The 25,400-nt window shown below is 37.3% G+C and overlaps 2 protein-coding genes across 8 annotated transcripts in view; one reads left to right on the forward strand and one right to left on the reverse strand.

Moving 5' to 3' along the window:
* Window positions 1-21,927, forward strand: part of TMEM184C (transmembrane protein 184C) — a 43,856-nt gene extending 21,929 nt beyond the window's left edge. For 2 of the 3 annotated variants that reach the window (XM_064267553.1, XM_003417523.4), the window contains 6 exons: window positions 12,412-12,486; window positions 14,024-14,117; window positions 19,210-19,322; window positions 20,677-20,776; window positions 21,273-21,444; window positions 21,662-21,927. In XM_064267553.1, coding sequence (XP_064123623.1) covers window positions 12,412-12,486; window positions 14,024-14,117; window positions 19,210-19,322; window positions 20,677-20,776; window positions 21,273-21,444; window positions 21,662-21,927 — 820 coding nt within the window. The remainder of the gene's footprint in view (window positions 1-12,411; window positions 12,487-14,023; window positions 14,118-19,209; window positions 19,323-20,676; window positions 20,777-21,272; window positions 21,445-21,661) is intronic. The other variant, XM_064267554.1, reaches the window with a different exon arrangement.
* PRMT9 (protein arginine methyltransferase 9) overlaps window positions 21,798-25,400 on the reverse strand; it is a 30,159-nt gene continuing 26,556 nt past the window's right edge. For all 5 annotated transcript variants that reach the window (XM_064267551.1, XM_003417543.4, XM_064267552.1 and 2 more), the window contains 2 exons: window positions 24,503-24,625; window positions 21,798-24,201 (listed from right to left, as the gene is read on the reverse strand). In XM_064267551.1, the coding sequence (XP_064123621.1) occupies window positions 23,986-24,201; window positions 24,503-24,625 (339 nt within the window). In that variant the 3' untranslated portion in view covers window positions 21,798-23,985. The remainder of the gene's footprint in view (window positions 24,202-24,502; window positions 24,626-25,400) is intronic.

Here is a 25,400-nt window from a genome sequence, read left to right on the forward strand (position 1 = left end):
CTGTACTGAAGGTGGTAGTCTTTGATCTTCATCAGTGTTTCAAGTCCTCTTTCAGCAAGCAAGGTTGTGTCATCTGCATATTGCAGGTTGTTAATGAGCCTTCCTCCAGTCCTGATGCCATGTTCTTCATATAGTCCAGCTTCTCAGGTTATTTGTTCAGATACAGGTTGAGTAAGTATGGCGAAAGGATACAGCTCTGACGCACACCTTTCCTGATTTTAAACCACGCAGTGTCCCCTTGTTCCAATTTCCTCACATCCTCACCAGCATTTGTTGTTGTTGTTTTTTGCCTTAGCCATCCTAGTGGGAGTGAAATGGTCTCATTGTGGTTTTGATTTGCATGTCTTTGATGGCTAACAATCTTGAGCATCTTTTTATATGTTTTTGGTGGCCATTTAAATGTCCTCTTCGTTGAAATGTCTTTTCAAGTCCTTTGCCCATTTTATGATTGGGTTGTCTTTTTGTTGTTAATTTTTCAAAGCCTTATATGAATTTTGGTTATTAGATTCTTGTCAGATAACATGGTTTCTGAAGATATTCTCCCAGTTAGTAGCTTGTCTTTTCACTTTTTTGGTAAAGTCTTCTGATGGACAAAAGTTTTTTTTTTTTTTTTATGAAGTCACATTTATTTATTTTGTCTTTTGCTGTTTGTGCTTTTGTTATTAGATAATCCATTGCTGAAAGCTAGGTCTGACAGTGTTGTCTCTACTTGTTCTTCTAGGAATTTTACGGTTTTCATTTGCACATTTAGGTTCTTAATTCATTTTGAATTTGTTTTTGTGTGTAGTGTGAGACATAGATCCTGTTTCATTTTTCTGCATGTGGAAATCCAGTTTTCTCAGTACCACTTATTGAAGAGACTCTTCTTGCCCCATGTCATGGACTTACAACACCCTTGTCAAAACTCAGTTGGCCACAGATATACAGATCTATGGGTTTATTTCTGGACTCTCAATTCTATTCCATTGGTTTATGTGTCGGTTGTTATACCAGTACCAGACTGTTTTGGTTACTGTAGCTGTATAGTATGTTTTAAAATTGGGAAATGTGAGTTCCTACTTTGTTCTCTTTCAACATTGTTTTAGCTGTTCAGAGCCTCTTGCCATTCCATATAAAGTTGAGTATTGGTTTTTCTATTTCTGTAAAGAAGGCTGTTGGGGTTTTCATCAGGATCACATTGAATCTATAGATCACTTTGGGTGGTAGTGACATATTAACAGTAGCATCTTCTAATCCATGAATATGGAATATGTTTTTATTTAAGTCTTCTTTAATATCTTTCAGCAGTGTATTATAGTTTTCATTGTATAAGTCCTTCATGTCCCTGGTTAGATTCATTCCTAGGTATTTTATTGTCTTAGATGCTATTTTAAATGGAATTGTTTCTCTAATTTCCCTTTCAGATTCCTCGTTCCCAGTGTATAGAAACCCAACTGATCTTTTTGGTTGTTATTGTTGACCTTGTGCCCTGCAAGTTTCTTGAATTCCTCTATTAGCTCTAGAAGTTTTCTTGTGGACTCTTTGGAATTTTCTATATATAGGATCATATCATCCACGAATAGAGATGATTTTACTACTTCTACATACATTTTATTTCTTTTTCCTATCTCTTTGCTCTGGCTGGGACTTCCATAATACAATATTGAATAGAAGTGGTGAGAGCGGGCACCCTTGTCTTGTTCCCGATTTCAAAGGGAAATCTCTCAGTCTTTCTCCATTAAGTATAATATTGGCTGTTGTCTCTTCATGTATGTGCTGAATCATATCAAGGAAGTTCCCTTTTGTTCCAATCGTCTTTAGGGTTTTCATCAAGAAAGGGTGTTGGATTTTATCAGATGCTTTTTCTGCATCCATAAAGATGACCGTGTGGTTCTTTTCTTTTGTTCTATTAATATGATGTATTACATTGATTGATTTTCTAATGTTGAACCGTCCCTGCCGTCCTGGAATGAATCCCACTTGGTCATTGCATACGACTCTTTTAATATGCTGTAGGATTCTGTTCACTAGTATTTTGTTGAGGATTTTTGCATCTATAGTTATAAGAGATATTGGCCTGTAGTTTTTTGTTTTATCTTGTTTGTGGTGTCTTTGTCTGGTTTGGGTACCAGGGTTGTGTTTGCTTCATAGAATGAATTAGGGAGTATTCCTTCTATCTTTTGAAAGAGCTTGAATAGTATTGGTGTCAGTTCTTCTCTAAATGTTTGGTAGAATTCCCCAGTGAAGCCATCTGGTCCAGGCCTTTTTTTATCGGGGAGTTTTTGATCACTGATTCCATCTCCTCATTTGTTATGGGTCTGTTGAGATTATCTATTTGCTCTTGAGTCAATTTGGGTAGGTTGTGTGCTTCTAAGAGTTTTGTCTTTTTCACCTAGGTTATCCAGTTTGTTGCCATATAAGTTGTTCATAATCTGTCATAATTCTCTTTATTTCTATCAGGTCAATTGTAATGCTCCCTCTTTAACTTTTTTAATTTGGTTGTTTGTGTCTTTTCTTTGTCAGTCTAGCTAAAGAGTTGTCAATTTTATTGATCTTTTCCAAGAGTGAACTTCTGGTTTTATTGATTCTCTCCATTGTTTTTCTGTTTTCAACTTTATTTCTGCTCTGATTTTTGTTATTTCCTTTCTTCTCGTAGATTTAGCTTAGTTTGCTCTTCTCTTTCTAGTTCGTGGAGTTGATGAGTTAAGCTATTAATTTGAGATCTTCTTTTTTTATGTAGGCATTTATTGCTGGAAGTTTCTCTCTGAGTACTGCCTTCACTGCATCCCATAAGTTTTGGTATGTTGTGCTTTCATTTTCATTTCAATCTAAGAAATTTGTGATTTCTCTTTTGCTTTCTTCTTTGATCCATTGGTCGCCTGATAGATGTCTTAGTCATTGAGTGCTCCTGTAACAGAAATACCACAAACGGATGGCTTCATCAAAGAGAAATTTATTCTCTCACAGTCTAGTAGGCTATAAGTCCAAATTTAGGGCATCAGCTCCGGGGGAAGGCTTTCTCTTGTCACCTCTGGAGGAAGGTCCTTGTCATCAATCTTCCCCTGGTTGAGGAACTTCTCAGTGCAGGGACCCCAGGTCCAAAGAACTCATGCTCCTGCTCTTCATTCTTGGTGGTATGAGGTCCCCATATCTCTCTGCTCATTTCTCTCTTTTATATCTCAGAAAGGATTGGCTTAAGACAACTATCTGATTTTGTAGATCTCATCAGTATAACCGCCACTAGTCCATCTCATTATATCATAGAGGTAGGATTTACAACACATAGGGAAATCACATCAGATGACAAAATGGTAGACAATCACACAATACTGGGAATCATGACCTAGCCAAGTTGACAGATATTTCTGGGGGACACAATTCAATCCATGACAATAGTATGTTGTTTTATTTCCAAATGCTTGTATATTTTCCAGGTTTTTTTTTCTGTTACTGATTCCTAGCTTTACTACATTGAGGTCAGAGAAAATATATGATTTCAATCTTGTTAAGTTTACCAAGACTTGCTTTGTGACCTAAAATGTGGTCTGTCCTGGAGAATGATCCATGTGCACTGGAGTAGAATACATGTTGTGCTGTTTTTGAGTAAAATGTTCTATATATGTCTGTTAAGTCTAGTTGGTTTATAGTGTCATTCACGTCCTCTGTTTTCTTGTTGATTTTCTTTCTAGATGTTCTTCCCAGTATTGCAAGTGGTGTATTGAAGTCTTCAGCTATTATTGTAGCACTGTCTATTTCACACTTCAATTCTATCAGTGTTTGCTTTATGTATTTAGGTGCCCCAATGTTGGGTGTATATGATTGTTAAATCTTCTTGTTTAACTGACCCTTTTTTCACTATATGATGTCCATCTTTATCAGATTTTGTCTTAAAATCTACTTTGTCTGATATTAATATTGCCACCCCAGCTCTCTTGGTTATTATTTGCATGAAATATTTTTTTCCAGCCTTTCACTTTCAATCTGTTTGTGTCTTTTGGTTTAAGGTGTGTCTCTTGTAAACGGTATATAGTTGGACCATGTTTTTTTAATCCATTCTGCCATTCTCTGCCTTTTGATTGAAGCATTTAGTCCATTTACATTTGCTGTCGTTACTGCTAAGTTAAAGTGACTTACTTCTGCCTTTTTTTTTTCTTTTTTTTTCTTAAGCCATCTTTGTCTTTGTCCTTTAGTACTGCTTACTTTTGTGTTCTTTGTTTTATTGTAGTGAGCCTTTTTGGTTCTTGTCTCCTTTCCTTTTGTGTATGTTTTTATATATTTTCTTAGTAGTTGCTATGAATATTACATTTAAGAGCTTGTATTCGTAACATTTTAGGGTAAGTTGGTGCCAATTAAACTTCAGTTACAGAAAATTCTGTAGCCTTACCATTTATTACCCTCCCTTTTTGTTGTTATCACTAATTATATCGTTATATTTCATGTGCCCTAAAACACAATTTTATCCTTGCCTTTTATATATTTGTTATTAAAAAATATGAAGGACAAAACATGTGGAATTATCAAGCTTGAATACACTACTAGGTTTTATACTTAACCATGCATTTCCCTCTACTAGGTATCTTTCTTTTTATGTATAGTTTTGAATTACTTTCTGTTGACTTTTCCCTTCCATCTACATCACTCCAATTAGTATTTTTTTGTAGGACCAGTCTGTAGGATTTGTCTGGGAATGTTTTAATTTCACCTTCATTCTTGAAGGATGGTTTCACTGGGTATAGTATTCTTGGCTGACAGTTTTTTTTCTTTCAGCACTTTAAAAATATCATTTCATTTCCTTCTGGCCTCCATTGTTTCTGAGGAAATGTTGGCATTTAATCTTATTGGGGACTCTTTGTATGTGACTGTTTGCTTCTCTCTCACTACTTTCAGGATTCTTTTTATTTTTTGAGAGCCTAAGTATCATGTGTCTTAGTGTAGATCTCTTTGGGTTTAGCTATTCAAAATTAGCTACTCCAGACACCAAATTAAGACAATGAGGCAAAGTGAAAGTAACATTCAAGCCTTTAATCACCTATGGCAGTAGTGTAAGCAAGAGGTCAAGTTTTTTGATCGTCTTGAATTTGTAGACTCATGTCCGTCATTAACTGGGGAAATTTTCTCTCATTTTTTTTTTCATTTTCTGTCATTATTCTTTCTGTCCATTTCTCTCATCTCTTTCTGTAATTTCTGTGACTCTTGTTGTTGTCTCATAATTCCATTAAACTGTGCTCAGCCTTCTTGAGCCTCCATTCATGTTACTCTTCAGCATCTCTAATTTTAACTACCTTACCTCTAATTTGCTAATTCTTTCTTCTGCCTGATTAAATCTGTTGGCAAGACCTTCTGTTTTCTCATTTCAGTTATTGTCCCTTACATTTGCAATATCTCTTTTTTTAGATCCTCATTTTGTTCTTGCATTGTTTTCCTTATTTCTTTTAGCTCTTTGTGTTTTCCCTTAGTTCTTTGGTTATGTTTAATGTTGTTATATTCATCCTTTTTTTTTTTTTTCATTATTCGGTCATCCCTAGATGTGCTTTCTCCCCCTTTGTCATGGTCATTTGGTTGGGTCATTGTTTTCCTGTCCTTTGTGTGATTTGTGATTTTTTTTTGTTGTTGTTGGGGTAGTGGACTTTCCAAGGGTGTTAACTTTCTCAGTTCTTCCCCAGTATTTGGTGATTTTGCCTGCACTACTTTCTGCAGAAAACTCTTAGATAGGCAACACTTTCGGCCTTTGCTTACCATTTTTTCTCCCTCTCTTTTCCCTCCCTGTCTTAATTAGAATTCGAAAGTTCCACATCTCGGTTTTCAACTTTCAGTCTCTCCCAAACACACCAGAAAACACGCTGTGATCAATCCATACACCAACTGACACTGCCACTCAGGCGAGATATTGTATACTAACCAATCTGTCCACCAGGAGGTGCAGTCCTCTCTTGCTATTACTCCCTTCCCTTTTCTGTTTCTTCAACCGTGTTTTTAGTCAGAGAACACAGACCCAGGGAGCCCCACTCAGGGCTGGGCGTTGCCCTCCAGTTTTGCTGAGGCTTCCTTCCCTGCTTGTGGGGGCTGCCTCTGAGCTGACTTTCAAGGAAAGCACCAGCCGACTTTCCTGTTTCAGGAGGAGGAGGGGCTGGTACTCCCCAGGAGAACCTCCAAGAGATCTGTCTTGTTTCAGAGCCCCAGTGGTCCTGTGGTGGTTGGTGGGGGGGCGAGGACACACAGTCTCAGGTGACCCCTCCTCCTGGCTCCACTCTAGGGAGCCTTCTGAAGGAGTTCATATCAGTCTAGCAGCCAACAGTTACTGGGTAGGGAAGGGATTGTCACGCTATGAATGGAGCCCACCCCGTAGTATGTTGACTGTGGGCATAGCCTCCACTCAAAATGCCTGCTTCCTAGCACACAGCAGCCGTCGTCAGCAGTCCTCAGTGCCGATTGGAAGGGGAAGCGGACAGACCCAAGTTGATCCCCTGGGAGGTCTGTTCTGCTCGGCACGATTCATCTCAGCCAATAACTGAGAAACCGAGGTGGGAGAGTAAAGACACCTTTATTTAGTCGCACAAGGAAAGGCAACAGGGCTGCCACTGCCAAGACTGCTCAGCGAGGGCAAGGGGGAAGGTTACTTTTAAGGAGTTTATAAGTAGGAAGTTCATACAAATTACATCAGCAACATCCTTAATTGTACTGTGCAGGGGCAATGGGGTTTATATATAACTTCATGTATCACGTATTCAGAAAATGGTGGTTAAGCTCCGCCCAGAGGCATGGAAGCTACTATGTCTGAGGTACTTTAATGAGCTAAAAGGTTATCCTGAATGTCAACATGGTACCTAAACTGGTTTTTGCCAATTTTCTCTGGTTTTAGGCAGTTGTTAAGGAGAGGGGAACCAGGATTTTAATGTAAAGCTGTGGGGTTTGTCAGGCAAAGAAACAGGATTTTAGGGTGAAGCTACAGGGCATGCCAAGCAACCTGCTTGAGGCAGTGGAATTTTCTTCAGCCTGGAGACCTCTGTCTTAACAGGGATCATTGCCTTTTGTTTGTTTATCATAGGAAGAGATTGCATACTATACCTTGAAAGATTGGACCTGGACTTTTCATTATGGAAGGACAATTATAGAGTTATTTAGGCTTCCTGTTGTTTCTGGAGTCATTTTTAGAAAATTTAGGTTTTTTGCTTTTTGCTTTGTTGTTTTTTAAGTAATTAGGTAGAACAGACGAAAGTTTTTAAATGTATGGGCTTACATTGTCAGGGAGCTGAACTGAGTGGTGTCTTGAGTAGCTAATTAAGACAATGAGGCAAAGTGAAAGCAACATTCAAGCCTTTAATCACCTATCGCAGTAGTATAAGCAAGAGGTCAAGTCCAGAGAACAGCATGTGGCAGCTCGCCCTGCTCTCCGTATTTCCCCAGGAACAGCGCCCCGTGAGAGTCAGGTAAATCAGCACAGAGCAGACGTGGGGACCATCTCACTGCTGAGGGAGCCCAGAACAAAAGGCTTCTGCCAGGTAAAGCCTTTGTAATTGCCTGTGGTCAGGTCTGAGAAATCACTTGCGTTTTTAGCTAGGAGCTAGACCCCTCATACATTGGTTTCATGTCTCTGTTAAGACTTTTTCTGTTCTTAATGTTATTTGTATCTTTGTTTTGTCTTTGATCAAGCTTGCCAGACATTTGTCTATTTTTACTAGTCTTTTCAGGAGCTGACTTTTGGTTTTGTTGATTTTCTCTGTAGTATGTTCATTTTCGCTTTCATGAATTTCTGTTCTGTTCTTCCTTTTTTCCATTTTGTTTCATTTATGTGTTCTCTTTCTAACATAAGTTGGATTCTTATCTCACTAATACCCAGCCTTTCTTCTTGTTTTTAATACTGCATGTAAGGCTACACATTTCCCTCTAAGCACCACATTGACCTGAGGGCACACAGCTGCATCCACTGAACCCCGTGGTTTCAGTAAATGGTATTGTCATTATCATTCAGTCTTAAAAGGGTTTTAAAATCTCCGTTGTGATTTCTTCTTTACCTGAGTTATTTTGGAGTATTTTTAAATTTCCAAACATGGGAATCTTTTGATGGGGGGAGTGTTCATTTTATTATTGACTTTTATTTTCATTGCCATCAGAGCATGTCCTCTATGAGACAGTCTTTGGAATTAAGATTTGTTTCATGGCCTCCAGTACTCCATCAGTTTTTCTAAGTGTTTCCTGTGTACTTCAGGAGAATATGTATGCTGTATTAGTGGGAGCATGTATTACATTTACGTTCCTCAGGTCAAGTTTATCTCATTGTTACACAATTCTTTTATGTTCCTCTTGATTTTGGCTTGCTTGTTCTATCATTTATAGAAAAAAAGTGTTTACATTGCCACTGCTAATGGCTTTGTCAGCTCCTTGCTGTACCTCTGTCAGTTTTTGCTTACGTGTTTTGGTGGTGATTTATCAGGCACTACAGGTTTACGAGTGTTACTTTTCCTGAGGAATTTAATTTCTAATACTGTGTCATGGTCCTTTCTGTACCAAATAACCATTTTTGTCTTAAAATTACTTTGATATTAATAGGTATCCCAGCTGTCCTTTGTCCAGTATCTGCTTCTCATGTCTTTCTTTACCCTTTACTTTCATCCTTTCCCTGGCCTCATGTTTTCGATACATCACTTATAAAAGATGTAGCTTAGTTATTTTTTTATTTCAATCTAATGCTCATATGCATTTTAGCCACGATTTTTAATATTATTGTTAGCTGATTATTGATATGTTCATTTATATTCTTGCCATGCTTTTGTTTTTCATTTGTCTCACTTTTTAAAATTGATTGTATTCTTTTTTTAATAAACTTTTTATTCTGGAATAATTTCAGATTTACAGAAAAGCTGCAAAGACAGGACAGAGAGTTTCTCTAGTGTTAACATCCTACATAATCATGGTATGTTTGTCAAAACTAAGACATCCACATTGGTACAGTACTACTAGCTAAGCTATAGTCTCTTCAGATTTCCCAAGTTTTTCCAATAATGTCCTAAAGAAAATTCCAGGATTCAATCCAGGAATCCTCATTTAACTTCTTTTAATATATACATATATTCTCACTTAATACTTGGTGGAAAGCAGTTAAGAAGGTCTAATTACTTAACAAAGATATAAAAATTTTGAAGTTTTTCAGACATTTGGAGGACTACATACAAGTACCGTAACAGGCAGACCTGTTTACTCCATCCAGATTTACCAGTGTTAATATACAGCCACAGTTCCTTATCTGTAATAGCAAACTATCAAGTACCTTAAAAACTAAAAGCTTTTTCATAACTAATTTATAACGGCAAACTCAATCTGAACTAATACTGGCTGTTTATAATCTTAATGTGACTATCTTCCCAATATGGAATATATACGTTTCACTGCAGGTATATCAATGTGTTTGAGTACAAGTGCTACCCCAGATTCTGCTGGGAGTTGATTATTTTTTTTTCTTATTCCATTTTTTGTTTCTCACCACTGGTTTGGAAATTATGTTCTCTATTTCTAGTTTTTATTAACCATAACCCAAAACCATGACTACTTAAAATCTTTGATCCTGAGTTTGGTTTTTAAAAAAGTCTTTTGTAGATTTAACTACATGTTTAAGAGTTTACTTGTTCCTCTTTCCTTCTTGCATCCCACATCTTCTGTCTGAGATCACTGTCTTCCTCCTAAAGTGTCCTTTAGAAATTCCATTATCGTGGTGGTGGTATGTGCTATCGAGTCGATTCCTACTCATAGCGACTCTATATGACAAAGTAGAACTGCTCCCATAGGGTTTTCTAGGCTGTAATGTTTACAGGAACAGATCATCAGGTCTTTTCTCTCTTACAGCGACACTGAATGGTCACAAACTGCCAATCTTTGAGTTAGTAGTTGGGTGCCGTCTTAGTCATTTGTGCTGCTGTAACAGAAATACCACAAGCAGATGGCTTTAACAAACAAATTTATTCTTTCATGGTCTAGGAGGCTAGAAGTCCAAATTCAGGATGCCAGTTCCCGGGGAAGGCTTTCTCTGTCGGCTCTGGGGAAGGTCCTTGTCATTAATCTTCCGCAATCAAGGAGCTTCTCAGGCACAGGGACCCCAAGTCCAAAGGATACACACTCTGCTTCTGGTACTGCTTTCTTGGTAGTATGAGATCCCCATGTCTGCTTGCTTATCTTTTATGTCCCAAAAAAGACTGGCTCAAGACACAATCCAATCTTGTAGATTGAGCCCTGCCTCATTAACATAACTGCCGATAATCCCATCTCATCAACGTCATGGAGGTAGGATTTACAACACATAGGAAAATCCCATCAGATGACAAAATGGTGGACAGTAACACAATACTGGGAATCATGGCCTAGCCAAATTGATACACATATTTTGAGGGACACAATTCAATCCACGACAGGCACTTAACCATCTGCACTGCTAGGGCTCCTTCCTCCTTTAGTGTGGGTGTATCAGTAGCAAATTTTCTTAGAAATATTTATCTGATTTTGGTCTAATTCTTCAAAGGTAAATTTTCTAGATGGACAATTCTAGGTTGTCAGGTATTTTCTCCAAACACTTTGAAAATTTTACTCAACTGAATTCTAGCTTTCATTGTTGGTGTTCATCCCCTACTGTCAATCTAATTGTCATTCCTTTGTAAGATGATCTCTGGCTACTATGAAGTATCCAGCTGGGTTTTTTTTTGTTTTTTTTTTTCCTGCTTGGTGGGTAGTGTGCCTCCACCTGTAGATTCGTGTCTTTCATTAGTTCTGAAAAGTTCTCAGGTATTATCTCTTCAGTGTTGCCTTTGCTGTATTCTCTCTTTTAGAACTTTGAATACTTGTTAGACTTCTGGAAATATTTTAGACCTGCATGATAAAGCTTACTCATTGTAGCCTTCAGTATCTCTTTCACATTCCTGTTTGTCTCAGCCTTTACTACATTCTTTGTAATTTCTCCAGATACAGCTTCTAGTTCATCAATTCCCCACAGCTTTTAAAGGTACCTAATTGGCTATTTTGGAGCCCTGATGGTGCAGTGGTTAAGAGCTGGGCTGCTAACCAAAAGGGTCGGCAGGTCAAATCCACCAGCTGCTCCTTGGAAATCCTATAGGGGCAGTTCTACTCTGTCCTGCAGGGTCGCTACGAGTCAGAACCAGCGATGGCACATAACAACAATCGGCTATTTAATCCACCTGCACAGTTACCCTCAGGTTTGGATTGGCACCTACTCATAGAACACTATAGGTCTAACCCGGCTGCAACTTAATTTAGCTTTATGAGAAGTATGGCACAGGAAGCACAGCATGTATAGCCAAGGCACTCTCATCAGGAGGTCTTACAACAAGCCCCTGCACAACTTCTAGGCCCCACCACCACGTGTCACACTTAGTTGCAAGAGAAGAGGCCGATAACGGGAGTGAGTGAACCGGTTTAGCACAGAGAACCCAGCAGTTTATTCAATCCTAGTAATAATACCTCCAGGTCTGAATGCCAGGCTCCCAATCCTGTCAGTCTAGGTGCAGTCTTGAGAGGATTCATAATATATACGGTGTTAACGGCCAGTGGCCAGTTCTGATTTAAAAAAGAAAAAAAAAAACCCTGTTGACATCAATTCTGACTCATAGTGACCCTACAGCACAGAGTAGAACCGCCCCATAAGGTTTCCAAGGCTGTAATCTTTAAGGAAGCAGAATGCCACATCTTCCTCCATAGAGCAGCTGGTGGGTGCCAAACTGCCAACCTTCTGGTTAGCAGTCGAGCACTTAACCACTGAGTCACCAGGCATTTGGCCCACCGCACCTTGGCCTTTTAAGAGGGCTTACACAAGGCTCTCAGGACTTTTTTTTTCCTTTGTTTCTTTTTTGTTTTGTTTGTTGTTTGTTGGTTGGTGTTGTGAATCTTTTCCTACCCTAGGTGAGCCCAGTAATAGAGCAAAAACTGGTTTTTATGCAGGATCTTTGTTTTGTCCTTTCACAGTATCTAGTCAACGATACGCTCTAGAATGATATTTAAATACTAAACTTGAAACAGTCCTAAATGTGAATACTGCGTTCTAAATAAATATTCACATGCCCGTACGTACTTCATTTGCTGCTCACGTTTCTCCCAGAATTATACGGGAATCTGTTTTTCCTTTTGCTGTATCCTGGACTCTTCAAAAACTTGAGACTATACAAAGGGATACCTTTTAGAAGATCCATAGTTGTCAAATAATTTTATTGATATTTATTATCATGTTCAGTAAATAAAGAAGAAAATGTCAAAAATGGTATTCAGATAATTTGCCACCATCCACACTCTCCCTCTACTGCCATTTAGGATGACTCAGTTGAAGGAATTAGATTCAGTTATGACATCATTTGTCATAGTGATTTTAATTTGGAGGCCTTAGGAAAAAGTTAATGTTATTTAAATGAAGGGTTGAAATAAGTTCTTTTTCTTTTGCAGAGTATTGCTGTTCCGATGCAAACTGGGCGTATTGCAGTATACAGTTGTCAGACCATTCACCACCATTGTTGCTTTGTGAGTATATACAATTTAAATTACAATTTTTAAAAATCCTTATGCTGTTATTTTTATTTATGTGGGAACAACTGAGTAGGGAAACATACAAAGAACATAATTTACTTATTCATGATACAGGTCTAGTCTATTGTAAAAAACACTGTATTTAGACATCCTGTCTGTATAAATAAAATAAATAAGGTGACCATTTATAGGCAAAGAATCACCACGAGGTTCTACTAAATAACACACTCTGTAGAACTTTTTTTCATGTTCAAATGTTCACACAGCTTCACAGAAACATCTATTGCGTGAAGTTAAAGTATGCTGCTTTAGGTTAAGTACATGATTTTATTTTCTATGTAGTTAATTTAGAAATACAAGCACTATACTCCAAGAAAGAAGTCATGTTTTTCTTTTTAAAAAATTCTGTCAAGGCTTGGGACTTGAGGTAAAATGCGGTATCATTAAGCTACATGGCAAAACTATTTCCTGAACATTCAAGAACATCAAATAATTTAAAGCAAGTAGGTTGCATGTTTTGTCTCCTAGTCATAACTGACATTCTGCACGTTTACAGAGGAAGAATGGAAGGAAAGATAGGTGAAGGAGGACTTTGGTTCTTTATTCTGCCTTTGAGCCAGCAGTTAGCTTTAGAATCAGAAACTCTTTGCCTCAGAACTAAGACTAATTCACTTCCTTATGAAGGCATGCTTTACTTCTCTGCAATTTAGAAATCGAATAAACAAATTAATACTGATGGTAGTATCTACTTAAGTGGATCTGGATCTTTGTAAAATTAACCTCCAAGAGTGTAGGGGGAAATTATAGCTGCAGTTACAGACCTGCAGTATATGTGTATGATAATCAGCCTTTTCAAAATTAAAAAAAAAAAACCCATTGCCATTGAGTCGATTCCAACTCATAGCGACCCTATAGGACAGAGTAGAACTGCCCCACAGGGTTTCCAAGGAGCACCTGGTGGATTTGAACTGCCAACCTTTTGGTTAGCAGCTGTAGCTCTTAAACCACTATACCACCAGGGTTTTCACTTTGAAAATGAGGCAGCATAATTTTTTAAAATCTATTAATTATCCTTCTGGTGCAACGTATGTCTTATTTCAGATTCCCTGCAAGCTGGAAGAATAATCCTTTGGTAACACTTCTAGAAAAAATTATTTCAGTAATTTGTGAATTACCTCTATGACCAGAATCAAGTGGTTACCAAAAGATCTTTCAAATGAACTACTTCTAAATTTACATATTGCTGTGCATGCTGTATTGAAAAATACATTTTGATTTGGTTAATCATTAAGGAGCCCTGGTGGTTCAGTGGTTAGGCGCTCAGCTGCTAACCAAAAGGTCGGCGACTCCAGCCCAGCAGCCGCTGTGTGGGAGAAAGATGTGGCAATCCGTTCCTGTAACAGTGTCAGCCTAGGAAACCCTGTAGGGCAGTTCTGCCTTGCCTTGTAAGTACAGAGTTACTGTGAGTCAGAATCAACTAGATGCCACACAACAACAGTCATAAAGTTGTCTAATTTCTTCATTTTTTTAGAATCTGTGAGCTGCTGGGTATATATGATGAAGGAAACTTTAGCTTTTCAAATGCTTGGACTTACTTGGTTATAATAAACAATATGTCACAATTGGTGAGTAAATATGTTCTTTCATTGTACTAAATTAGTGTCTGTAACTGAATTTTTTTAGGGATAGTTCTTGAAATAAAGCTTAATTCTTAGATTTTTCATCTTGAAATTTGACTACAGGAAGATTTTGAAGAAACTTTATATCTTTATACATGTATAAAGATAAAATAATATCTTAATTATTTGGTGACTTTGACTTGTTGGTCGTTCTTCGTTTCTGGTACTCATTGCAGTTGTGTGGGTATATCATGAATAAAAGTGTTGAGAGAGAGGAAGCTGCATATCCTAGGCATATTCAGTACATGAAGATGTCCAGATCCGTATGACAATACGAGGTTTTAATTTAAAAAAACTTTTTTTTGTTCTCTTTACCTGGAATTAAAGAAAAAATGAGAATACCAAGTTTAAAAAAAAAAAAGTTCTACAAATTGAAATTCTCTGAAGCTGTATCTGTCTGATCTTACCAACTTCAGAACAGGCATTTTCTTTAGAAACTTTGGTTAATACTTTCAACAAAGTAGTAGTTTAGATGTAATGGCGTGCATGGTTGGTATTAGAGCTTTATAAAGTTTTCACACATGGATTCCATTTCTGGAAATGTATCCTAAAGAAATAGAAATAATTTTGCCTTGATTATCTTTGTATAAAACAGACAACAAAAAAACCCATTGTCATCGAGTCAATTCCAACTCATAGCGTCCCTATAGGACAAAGTAGAACTGGCTCATAGGGTTTTCAGGGAATGGCTGGTAGATTTGAACTGCCAACCTTTTGGTTAGCAGCTGGGCTCTTGACCACTGCACCACCAAGGAGCCTATCTTTGTACACAAAGCCTATTTTTATAATAGCATAAAGCTGGAAATGTCCAAAAGCTCAGTGATGGAGACAGGTTAAATATATTGTGGTCCTTCCACTGACCAAAATGTTATGCAGTTATTAAAAATAATCCTTATGAAACAGAGGAAACAGTAAGATACTTAAAAAAAAAAAAATCAGACAATAGAATTATATATTTAGTTGAAGATAGCTATTTTTAAAAATAGAACAGTTTATATATAGAAAGGAATGATTGGATGATGGGACTACAGTAACTTTATCCTCCTACTTTCACATTCTAAAATATTTTATATGAGCATTTTACATGATTTTAATGGAATAAACTTTTAAGAAAAATGCTTATTACTATTCAGCACTACACAGTTTTTTTTTTTAATAACTTTTATTAAGCTTCAAGTGAACGTTTACAAATCCAGTCTGTCACATATAAGTTTACATACATCTCACTCCCTACTCCCACTTGCTCTCCCCCTCTTGAGTCAGCCCTTTCAGTCTCTCCTTTCTTGACAATTTTGCCTGCTTCCCTCTCTCTCTATCCTCCCATCCCCCCTCCAGACAAGAGTTGCCAACACAATCTCAAGTGTCCACCTGATATCATTAGCTCACTCTTCATCAGCGTCTCTCTCCCACCCGCTGACCAGTCCCTTTCATTTCTGATGAGTTGTCTTCGGGGATGGTTCCTGTCCTGTGCCAACAGAAGGTCTGGGGACCATGGCCGCCGGGATTCCTCTAGTCTCAGTCAGACCATTAAGTTTGGTCTTTTTATGAGAATTTGGGGTCTGTATCCCACTGATCTCCTGCTCCCTCAGGGGTCCTCTGCTGTGCTCCCTGTCAGGGCAGTCATCGATTGTGGCCAGGCACCAACTAGTTCTTCTGGTCTCAGGATAATGTAGGTCTCTGGTTCATGTGGCCCTTTCTGTCTCTTGGGCTCTTAGTTGTCGTGTGGCCTTGGTGTTCTTCATTTTCCTTTGCTCCAGGTGGGTTGAGACCAATTGCTGCATCTTAGATGGCCGCTTGTTAGCATTTAAGACCCCAGACGCCACATTTCAAAGTGGGATGCAGAATGATTTCATAATAGAATTATTTTGCCAATTGACTTAGAAGTCCCCGCAAACCATGTTCCCCCGCCCTTGCTCCGCTGACCTTTGAAGCATTCATTTTATCCCGCAAACTTCTTTGCTTTTGGTCCAGTCCAATTGAGGTGACCTTCCATGTATTGAGTGTTGTCTTTCCCTTCACCTAAAGCAGTTCTTATCTACTGATTAATCAATAAAAAACCCTCTCCCACCCTCCCTCCCCACCTCGTAACCACAACAGTATGTGTTCTTCTCAGGTTTACTATTTCTCAAGATCTTGTAACAGTGGTCTTGTACAATATTTGTCCTTTTGCCTCTGACTAATTCGCTCAGCATAATGCCTTCCAGGTTCCTCCATGTTACGAAATGTTTCAGAGATTCGTCACTGTTCTTTATCGATGCGTAGTATTCCATTGTGTGAATATACCACAATTTATTTACCCATTCATCCGTTGATGGACACCTTGGTTGCTTCCAGCTTTTTGCTATTGTAAACAGAGCTGCAATAAACATGGGTGTGCATATATCTGTTTGTATGAAGGCTCTTGTATCTCTAGGGTATATTCCTAGGAGTGGGATTTCTGGGTTGTATGGTAGTTCTATTTCTAACTGTTTAAGATAACGCCAGATAGATTTCCAAAGTGGTTGTACCATTTTACATTCCCACCAGCAGTGTATGAGAGTTCCAATCTCTCTGCAGCCTCTCCAACATTTATTATTTTGTGTTTTTTGGATTAATGCCAGCCTTGCTGGTGTGAGATGGAATCTCATCGTAGTTTTAATTTGCATTTCTCTAATGGCTAATGATCGAGAGCATTTTCTCATGTATCTGTTGGCTGCCTGAATATCTTCTTTAGTGAAATGTGTGTTCATATCCTTTGCCCACTTCTTGATTGGGTTGTTTGTCTTTTTGTGGTTGAGTTTCGACAGAATCATGTAGATTTTAGAGATCAGGTGCTGGTCGGAGATGTCATAGCTGAAAATTCTTTCCCAGTCTGTAGGTGGTCTTTTTACTCTTTTGGTGAAGTCTTTAGATGAGCATAGGTGTTGGATTTTTAGGAGCTCCCAGTTATCTGGTTTCTCTTCGTCATTTTTGGTAATGTTTTGTATTCTGTTTATGCCTTGTATTAGGGCTCCTAGGGTTGTCCCTATTTTTTCTTCCATGATCTTTATCGTTTTAGTCTTTATGTTTAGGTCTTTGATCCACTTGGAGTTAGTTTTTGTGCATGGTGAGAGGTATGGGTCCTGTTTCATTTTTTTGCAAATGGATATCCAGTTATGCCAGCACCATTTGTTAAAAAGGCTATCTTTTCCCCAGTTAATTGACACTGGTCCTTTGTCAAATATCAGCTGCTCATACGTGGATGGATCTATGTCTGGGTTCTCAATTCTGTTCCATTGGTCTATGTGTCTGTTGTTGTACCAATACCAGGCTGTTTTGACTACTGTGGCTGTATAATAGGTTCTGAAGTCGGGTAAGGTGAGGCCTCCCACTTTCTTCTTCTTTTTCAGTAGTGCTTTGCTTATCCGGGGCTTCTTTCCCTTCCATATGAAATTGGTGATTTGTTTCTCTATCCCCTTAAAATATGACATTGGAATTTGGATCGGAAGTGCGTTAAATGTATAGATGGCTTTTGGTAGAATAGACATTTTTACTATGTTAAGTCTTCCTATCCATGAGCAGGGTATGTTTTTCCACTTAAGCATGTCCTTTTGAATTTCTTGTAGTAGAGCTTTGTAGTTTTCTTTGCATAGGTCTTTTACATCCTTGGTAAGATTTATTCCTAAGTATCTTATCTTCTTGGGGGCTACTGTGAATGGTATTGATTTGGTTATTTCCTCTTCGGTGTTCTTTTTGTTGATGTAGAGGAATCCAAGTGATTTTTGTATGTTTATTTTATAACCTGAGACTCTTCCAAACTCTTCTATTAGTTTCAGTAGTTTTCTGGTGGATTCCTTAGGGTTTTCTGTGTATATAATCATGTCATCTGCAAATAGTGATAACTTTACTTCTTCCTTGCCAATCCGGATACCTTTTATTTCTTTGTCTAGCCTAATTGCCCTGGCTAAGACTTCCAACACGATGTTGAATAAGAGCGGTGATAAAGGGCATCCTTGTCTGGTTCTCGTTCTCAAGGGAAATGCTTTCAGGTTCTCTCCATTTAGAGTGATATTGGCTGTTGGCTTTGCATAGATGCCCTTTATTATGTTGAGGAATTTTCCTTCAATTCCTATTTTGGTAAGAGTTTTTATCATGAATGGGTGTTGGACTTTGTCAAATGCCTTTTCTGCATCAATTGATAAGATCATGTGGTTTTTGTCTTTTGTTTTATGTATGTGATGGATTACATTAGTGGTTTTTCTGCTATTAAACCAGCCTTGCATACCTGGTATAAATCCCACTTGATCAGGGTGAATTATTTTTTTGATGTGTTGTTGGATTCTATTGGCTAGAATTTTGTTGAGGATTTTTGCATCTATGTTCATGAGGGATATAGGTCTGTAATTTTCTTTTTTTGTAATGTCTTTACCTGGTTTTGGTATCAGGGAGATGGTGGCTTCATAGAATGAGTTGGGTAGTATTCCGTCATTTTCTATGCTTTGGAATACCTTTAGTAGTAGTGGTGTTAACTACACTGTGTTTTTACAAGTGATTTCTAAAAATAATTCCTAAGTCTTAAGTATTTATCTTAAAAAGTAAATTCACCTGGACTAACATACTGCCCTCAAGAAGTATATTTCTGATTCATGACTTTCAGATTTCATGGTCACAATTTTTTGAAGTTGTATTTCGTGTGTTTCCTTATGTAATGTGTAAGATAGACTCATTAAAAACCCAAACCCTTTGTAAAATCAATAGTAATTTGAGTATAAAAACCATTACTAAGCAGATGTTTTTATTTTGGTTGAAACAAGAGCCTTTTCTTCACTTGTTTTCTTTGGCTGTAGTAAGTAAACATTTAAAAACATTTTTAGGGAAGTATTAATATTATAGAACATCTCTGAGAAATGTCATATATATTCATCCACAGTAAACTACAAAAAGTTTGTTGCTAATCTAAAAAAGTAGTATAGTAAAGCCTAGAACAATCTGCCTGAACACTGCTCTGTATCGTGTACTTCTGTTATCATAAAGTAAAAATTTACTGTGACTGAGGCGGAAACGTTCGTCTTGTTTCCAGTTTGCCATGTACTGTCTCCTGCTCTTTTATAAAGTCCTGAAGGAAGAACTGAGTCCGATCCAACCGGTGGGCAAATTTCTGTGTGTAAAGCTGGTAGTTTTTGTTTCCTTTTGGTAAGTGTTGCTTTCTCTAAAATGTTCTCATTTTCTAAAGAGCAATAAAACTGCTGACTAGGGAGGATGTTTAAAATAACGTCTCTAAGAAGCCAGATGACACTGACGAGTCCCAACTCCCGGCGGCCCCGTGTGCAGCAGAGGAGAACTGTGCCCCGGGGGGTGCTCACTGGCTGGTTTTTTGGCAGTAGATGGCCAGGACTCTCTTCTGAGGCACCTCTGAGTGGATTCAAACCGTCAGCCTTTCTGTTAGCAGCAGAGCATTTGCACCACCTAGGAACCTCAAAATGTTTACTTGCCTTTAAAAAAGTTTATCCCTTTAGCCCTTCTTGGTTCTGTTCATCAGTAAAAAAAAATTTTTTCAACCATACATGGTCCCTGTTTAGTAAAGGGGGTGGGAGCACTAAAAACAAATCACCAAATGTATTAAAAACCAATAATACAAAAAGGATAAAAAGGAAAATCCTTGAAATCCACCACCCAGAAAGAATGATTAGCATATCAGAGTACACATCATATATAAAACTTCACACAACTCCATAAAACTCAGACTGTAAAAACCTCTGTAGTCAACAATGTGTTCAGTGTATTGTGGGTATGGTTCTTCATCGGTAAAGAGAGAACGTAACTTGGGGGAGGGGGTTTTGTTTGTTTACTTAGTAATCTGTTGTGTGGATACAGCTTTGTAACCAGTCTCCTATTGATATTTAAGTTGTTTCTAATTTTTTCATCATTACAAGCAACACTGAAGTGAGTTTTCTTATATATAGAAGTATGAAGCTTGTCTTCCTGTCTCATTGTTTACTGTTTAAATTGAACCTGGAATCGTATCCCTAGATTTGCTTGACATGTTTCAGCATGACTCCTTATCCTGGAGCTAGACCCCTTCTTGGTTTGTCTCTGGATTCAGTTCTTCAAACAAGACTGGTTTCAAAATGGCTGTCTTTAAAAATAATGTGAATAATCTGTGCAAACAATGATTATCTGTTCTTTATTTCAAATGTCTGTTGTACAAGGTGTTAGGCATTGTAGGTGTATAGGAAAAACTTACAATCTAATGACTTGTGCAAACTTTCAAAGCAAAAAAGATGTTCTTAGAATAATGCATAATCAAAATTCATCTGATGAAACTGTATGACAGGAGTCAATTTGCAAAGCACATGTATTTACTACAGATACCAGTCTCTTCACAAAAAGAATGTTCCAGATTTCTAAACGCTGTGAAGGCAGGGTGGTCATGGTGCTGGCCCACAAGTTGCACTGGGGTTTAACTTTTTAAAATGATGTATTTTTAAAACAACTGCTCATTTTATGATTGATATAGATTTGGCATTTACCTTTTCCTAACATATAGGCAAGCAGTAGTTATTGCTTTGTTGGTAAAAGTTGGCGTTATTTCTGAAAAGCATACATGGGAATGGCAAACTGTAGAAGCCGTGGCTACAGGACTGCAGGTAAGTAGTGCCATCTCTGAACTCTGCAGAACTTTTCTATTTGTTAAGCAATTTAACATGTTATCTCTACCAAGCCTGACAACATGCAGGCCACGGGCTACTCTTATCCTCACTTTATAGGTGAGAAAACAGGAGATCTAGAGAGGCTGGCCATAAGAGTTTGTAGCAGAGCTAGGAATAGAACCTGGATTTTATTACTCCCAAATCCATTTCTATTTCTCATTTCTCTTCCCAGTCCTTGGGCATTGTGTTGAAAATACACTGTACTTTGCTAAGAAATTCCTGATTGAGGTAGTACAGATAAGATTTAGATTTTGTCCTTTTTTTTTTTAAGATATAAAAGTAATAATTTGAGAAAATGAAAAAATGAATGTAATCTGAAAAACAAGCTGTTGATACTTCAGTATTTTTGAAAAGGGATAAAGAGAAAGCTTTTCCGCACCTAGAAAACTAGATTTAAGCCCAAAGATGGCTAATACTGTTGTCGTTGTTCTAGGACTTTATCATCTGCATTGAGATGTTCCTTGCTGCTATCGCTCATCACTACACTTTCTCATATAAACCGTATGTCCAGGAAGCAGAAGAAGGCTCATGCTTTGACTCTTTCCTTGCCATGTGGGATGTTTCAGACATTAGAGATGATATTTCTGAACAAGTAAGACATGTTGGTAAGTACCAACCATTTAATTCATTCCGATAAGTAGATTATTATAGTTCTCTTAATATGGTAATTTAGTAGCTATTTAGGAGATGAAAGGACTTTTGTTTAAAGCACTACCGTGGTTTCTTCAGATTGGGGGTAAAAGGTGAGGAGCTTATAGAATGTTGAGTTTTTAATTGTAAAAGTAATTTTGGCTAACTGGAAACCTTTACATTACTTTAAAGGAAGGACAGTCATGGGACATCCTAGGAAAAAATTTTTTCCTGAGGACCAAGATCAAAATGAACATACAAGCTTATTATCGTCATCATCACAAGATGCAATTTCTGTTGCCTCTTCTATGCCATCTTCACCGATGGGTCACTACCAAGGGTTTGGACACACTGTGACCCCTCAGACGACACCTACTGCAGCTAAGATACCTGATGAAATGTTTAATGACACTACAGGAGAGAAAAAAGAACTTTCAGATAAATTTGTGGCCTCTTGAACAAGGTGTACAAGCAAAGTGTGCTACTGCCATGCTATTTCATTACCTGGTATCCCATTGCTCAGGATTTTGTGCTTGGGAGAAGCCATAAAATAATAGAAAATTTCAACATGAAGACAAGTGAAAGCCAGGTACAACTACTGAACTTACATAATTATGTTTTGTATATCAGTCTAAATTTCCTAGACTTAGACTTGATCTCTTGAACAAACAGAGTATTACATACTCACATGGTAGCAAATGATTCCAACTAAATGTTCCTGATGTCATACTGCTTTATCACGAGGACGGACAGAAAAGTCTCACGGCTTTCTACCACTGCTGCATGAATATAATGCTTTGGGATTAGCAGGAGGCGTACTTCAGAAACGTGAATTAGTGGGACTACATCATAATCATGTGCCATAAAAGCTAACAATTATTTCTCTATTTCTCAACTGGATGTCTTTGAATAAATGAGAATTTATGATTTATTTTCTGCAACCTTTTATGTCTCTCATTCTTTAATACATAAAGCCCATAATGCTTTAACCAAAATTTCTTGATTAGAGGCACAACAAAAAGAAGTTAAAAAAGAGAGAGGAGGATTTAAAAGTTACATAACTATGATAAAATTTATCTTATGCATATATCTTATATTCATTCTATTAGGAGAAATATCTAGGAGCTAAACTTATTCATATTAAAACACCTACGTATCTAAAAATCCTATTTGCAACACTGTTCATAGACTAATTACCTACCCATAGCTTTGAGATGAAAAGAATAAACTGGATAGAAGACCTAAAGAATAAGAAACTTGTGATAGAAATGTAGTCTGTTCTCACTCCATGCTATTAAAGACAGCAACAAACGTAAATCTTGGCTGAGCATTCTTCTTCTTAATTCTTCACAACTATTAAACCACAGCCAGAAGACACATAGGTGCTATTTGGAAGAGAATTATCACTTAAGATGGTGTTTCTTTTATTGCTGATCACTGCATCATCTTTAACATTTTATAATGAAAATACAATATAGAAAGTACCAGAGAAGTTATGTCACCAGTATCAAGGATATGCATTGCTTCTCAAAGCTTTCGCTTTATACACACACATTCACAGTAATTAAGGTACAAAGTCTTTATTCTGTCTATTCATTATAAACTAAACATTTCTAATGAAAGTAAGGCTGAGTACTCTAATGTTGGAGGTTATGAAGACTAGACAGTCTGGAGAGACAGTACATCTTATTTTCTTTGTGGCTGACTTACAAAAAGCACACAGCATATATGAGGCATGGCACGAATCTTATTTCAAAAGTCTGTAAAAACTGGACCAATTATATATTATAATGTATGAAATAAATAAAGGATTGACTTTTTGAATTTAATTGTTTTGTCATCAGCTCTTTCAAAGTAGACTAGGAAAATGCTGCTTCCTAAAGATTTATTTCTTCACTAACTCCTTTAACTCTCTTAGTTACATTTAGCTTATAACTTAAATTCTTATTCAGGTTTGCATTCCCCAAACACAAAACCTGAGGACGTATCTTAGAAGTATACTGAGTAGTAAAAGGAAGCAAGCTTAGAATTTACAAGCAAGCTTGGTCCTCAATGGAAGCCTACTTTTTGATGTTTCCCAGTTATAAATTTGGGTTTCAGAAAAAAAAGCCAAGATGCCTAAAAAAATGAAAGTTTTGCTTTACGTACTGATACATGACATTAAGAGAGACTATAAAAATCCCTTATCTTTATAGCTTTAGAGTGTAAAGACAAGTGTTTAACAGAATTTAATCTACAGTAAAATCAAGCAATAAAAATGAAGTTTCCTAATTTGAAAAACAGATAATGACAGAGTCTTTTGCAAAAAGTAAGCCTGTAGCAATATCTTTATAATAATGCTGTCCTTTAATCTAGGATCTTTTAAATAAGTTTTATTAATGTCAGTTTTTTAAAATATTTGGCTGTTAAAAGGGATGAAATTTTTATACCTCATTTTATGATTATGACTCCATTAATTCAGACCATGAGAATTTTTATTTGCTGCTTTCCCTAAACAGTTTTCATTAAACTACTCTTCACTGCTTTACCATGATGCTGACATTACTTTTGTGGTGCTGGACACTGAGTACAAGTTCCTCTCCCATTTCAACCTGGATGGGATTATCTAATACAACCGCAGCTTGTTTCCAGTGTGAGGCTTCACTTGATGTATCCAACCTAATCTCTTCGTCAAGATACACATGATACCAAAATGGAATGGCAGTCACTTGTCCAGATTTACAAATGTGTACCTATAAAAATTAAGAAATCATGAAAACTACAAAAATTTTATCAGGGTAAATAGAGTAGGCTTGGATAAGTCTTTTAGTCAATTTCAGATACAAGATTTTAGACAGCCATATAATTAATCACCTGATTCAAATTAATATCTATTTTTTAAATACTAATATTAACTCAAGGCCATTTTTGTGCATTGTTCAGGAAATAACACATCTTCAAAGACAGTGGCTAAAATTTTGTATAAAGTGTTACCTAGTTTAAGATAATTATTCTGAGTATAACAAGAGTGATCATTTTACACGTTGTCCTTACCTTTACTTCTCTGCTGGAGGTGTTCAAATATGGAGTCATTAAATCTAGTCTTAACAGTTCCACAGGCTCGCTTAAAGGAATACAGGGCAATGAGGACAGGTCCAAAAACACACGTATAGGTACCTAGGGAAAGTAAGATTTTTTCGCTTTTACTCATTCTAAGGCTTATTAGAGTACCTACAATGTGCTTGCTTTATACTTGGCTCAGTATTTTACAGGGCTTTTTGTATCTTATTACTTCATTTAACTCCCACATCAACCTAAAGGCAGAAGGACTTTGATTATTCCAGTGTTACAGGAAGAATGAACACACCAAGGTTTTGCCATGGTCTCAATTACCTATAGATCCTTCACTTGGATGAAAGCAGTTTAAAGTTTTATTTAAACCTAATAGTACCAAGATTTTTAAACTAAGGATTTATGTGTGAAAAAAAGGAACTAAGCAAAAACTACAACTACTGAATTTTTGCAGAAAAGATGGCAAATTCAGCCAAACATCATCATAGTGGATTTTACGTGGAAAGTAAGCTTATTTCTAGAGGATAGTGGTTCTCAGCCTTGACTACCTCATAAAATTATCTGGGTGGCTTTTATAGAGCCCAATGCTCAGGCCACACCCCAGACCAATCTGAGTTGAGATCCAGTTATCAGTATTTCTAAAAGTCCCCAGATACCTCAAATATACAGTCAAAAAGTTGAAAATTACTGCTATATTCCATCAATTTAAGTAGCAATGGAAACTTGCTAGTAACTTTTAGCCTTCTCTTTTTTCCTGTCTGTAAACTACTGCAGGCCAACTTTCAAAGTGACACAGGACACATACATCAACCTCTCCCTGGGCCTCCCTGAAGGCATCCAAACTTCCCGACCCATAAAAACTCACAGCGACCTCACACCA

The sequence above is a fragment of the Loxodonta africana genome, chromosome 13, assembly GCF_030014295.1.
Source record: "Loxodonta africana isolate mLoxAfr1 chromosome 13, mLoxAfr1.hap2, whole genome shotgun sequence".
NCBI classification, from domain to species: domain Eukaryota; kingdom Metazoa; phylum Chordata; class Mammalia; order Proboscidea; family Elephantidae; genus Loxodonta; species Loxodonta africana.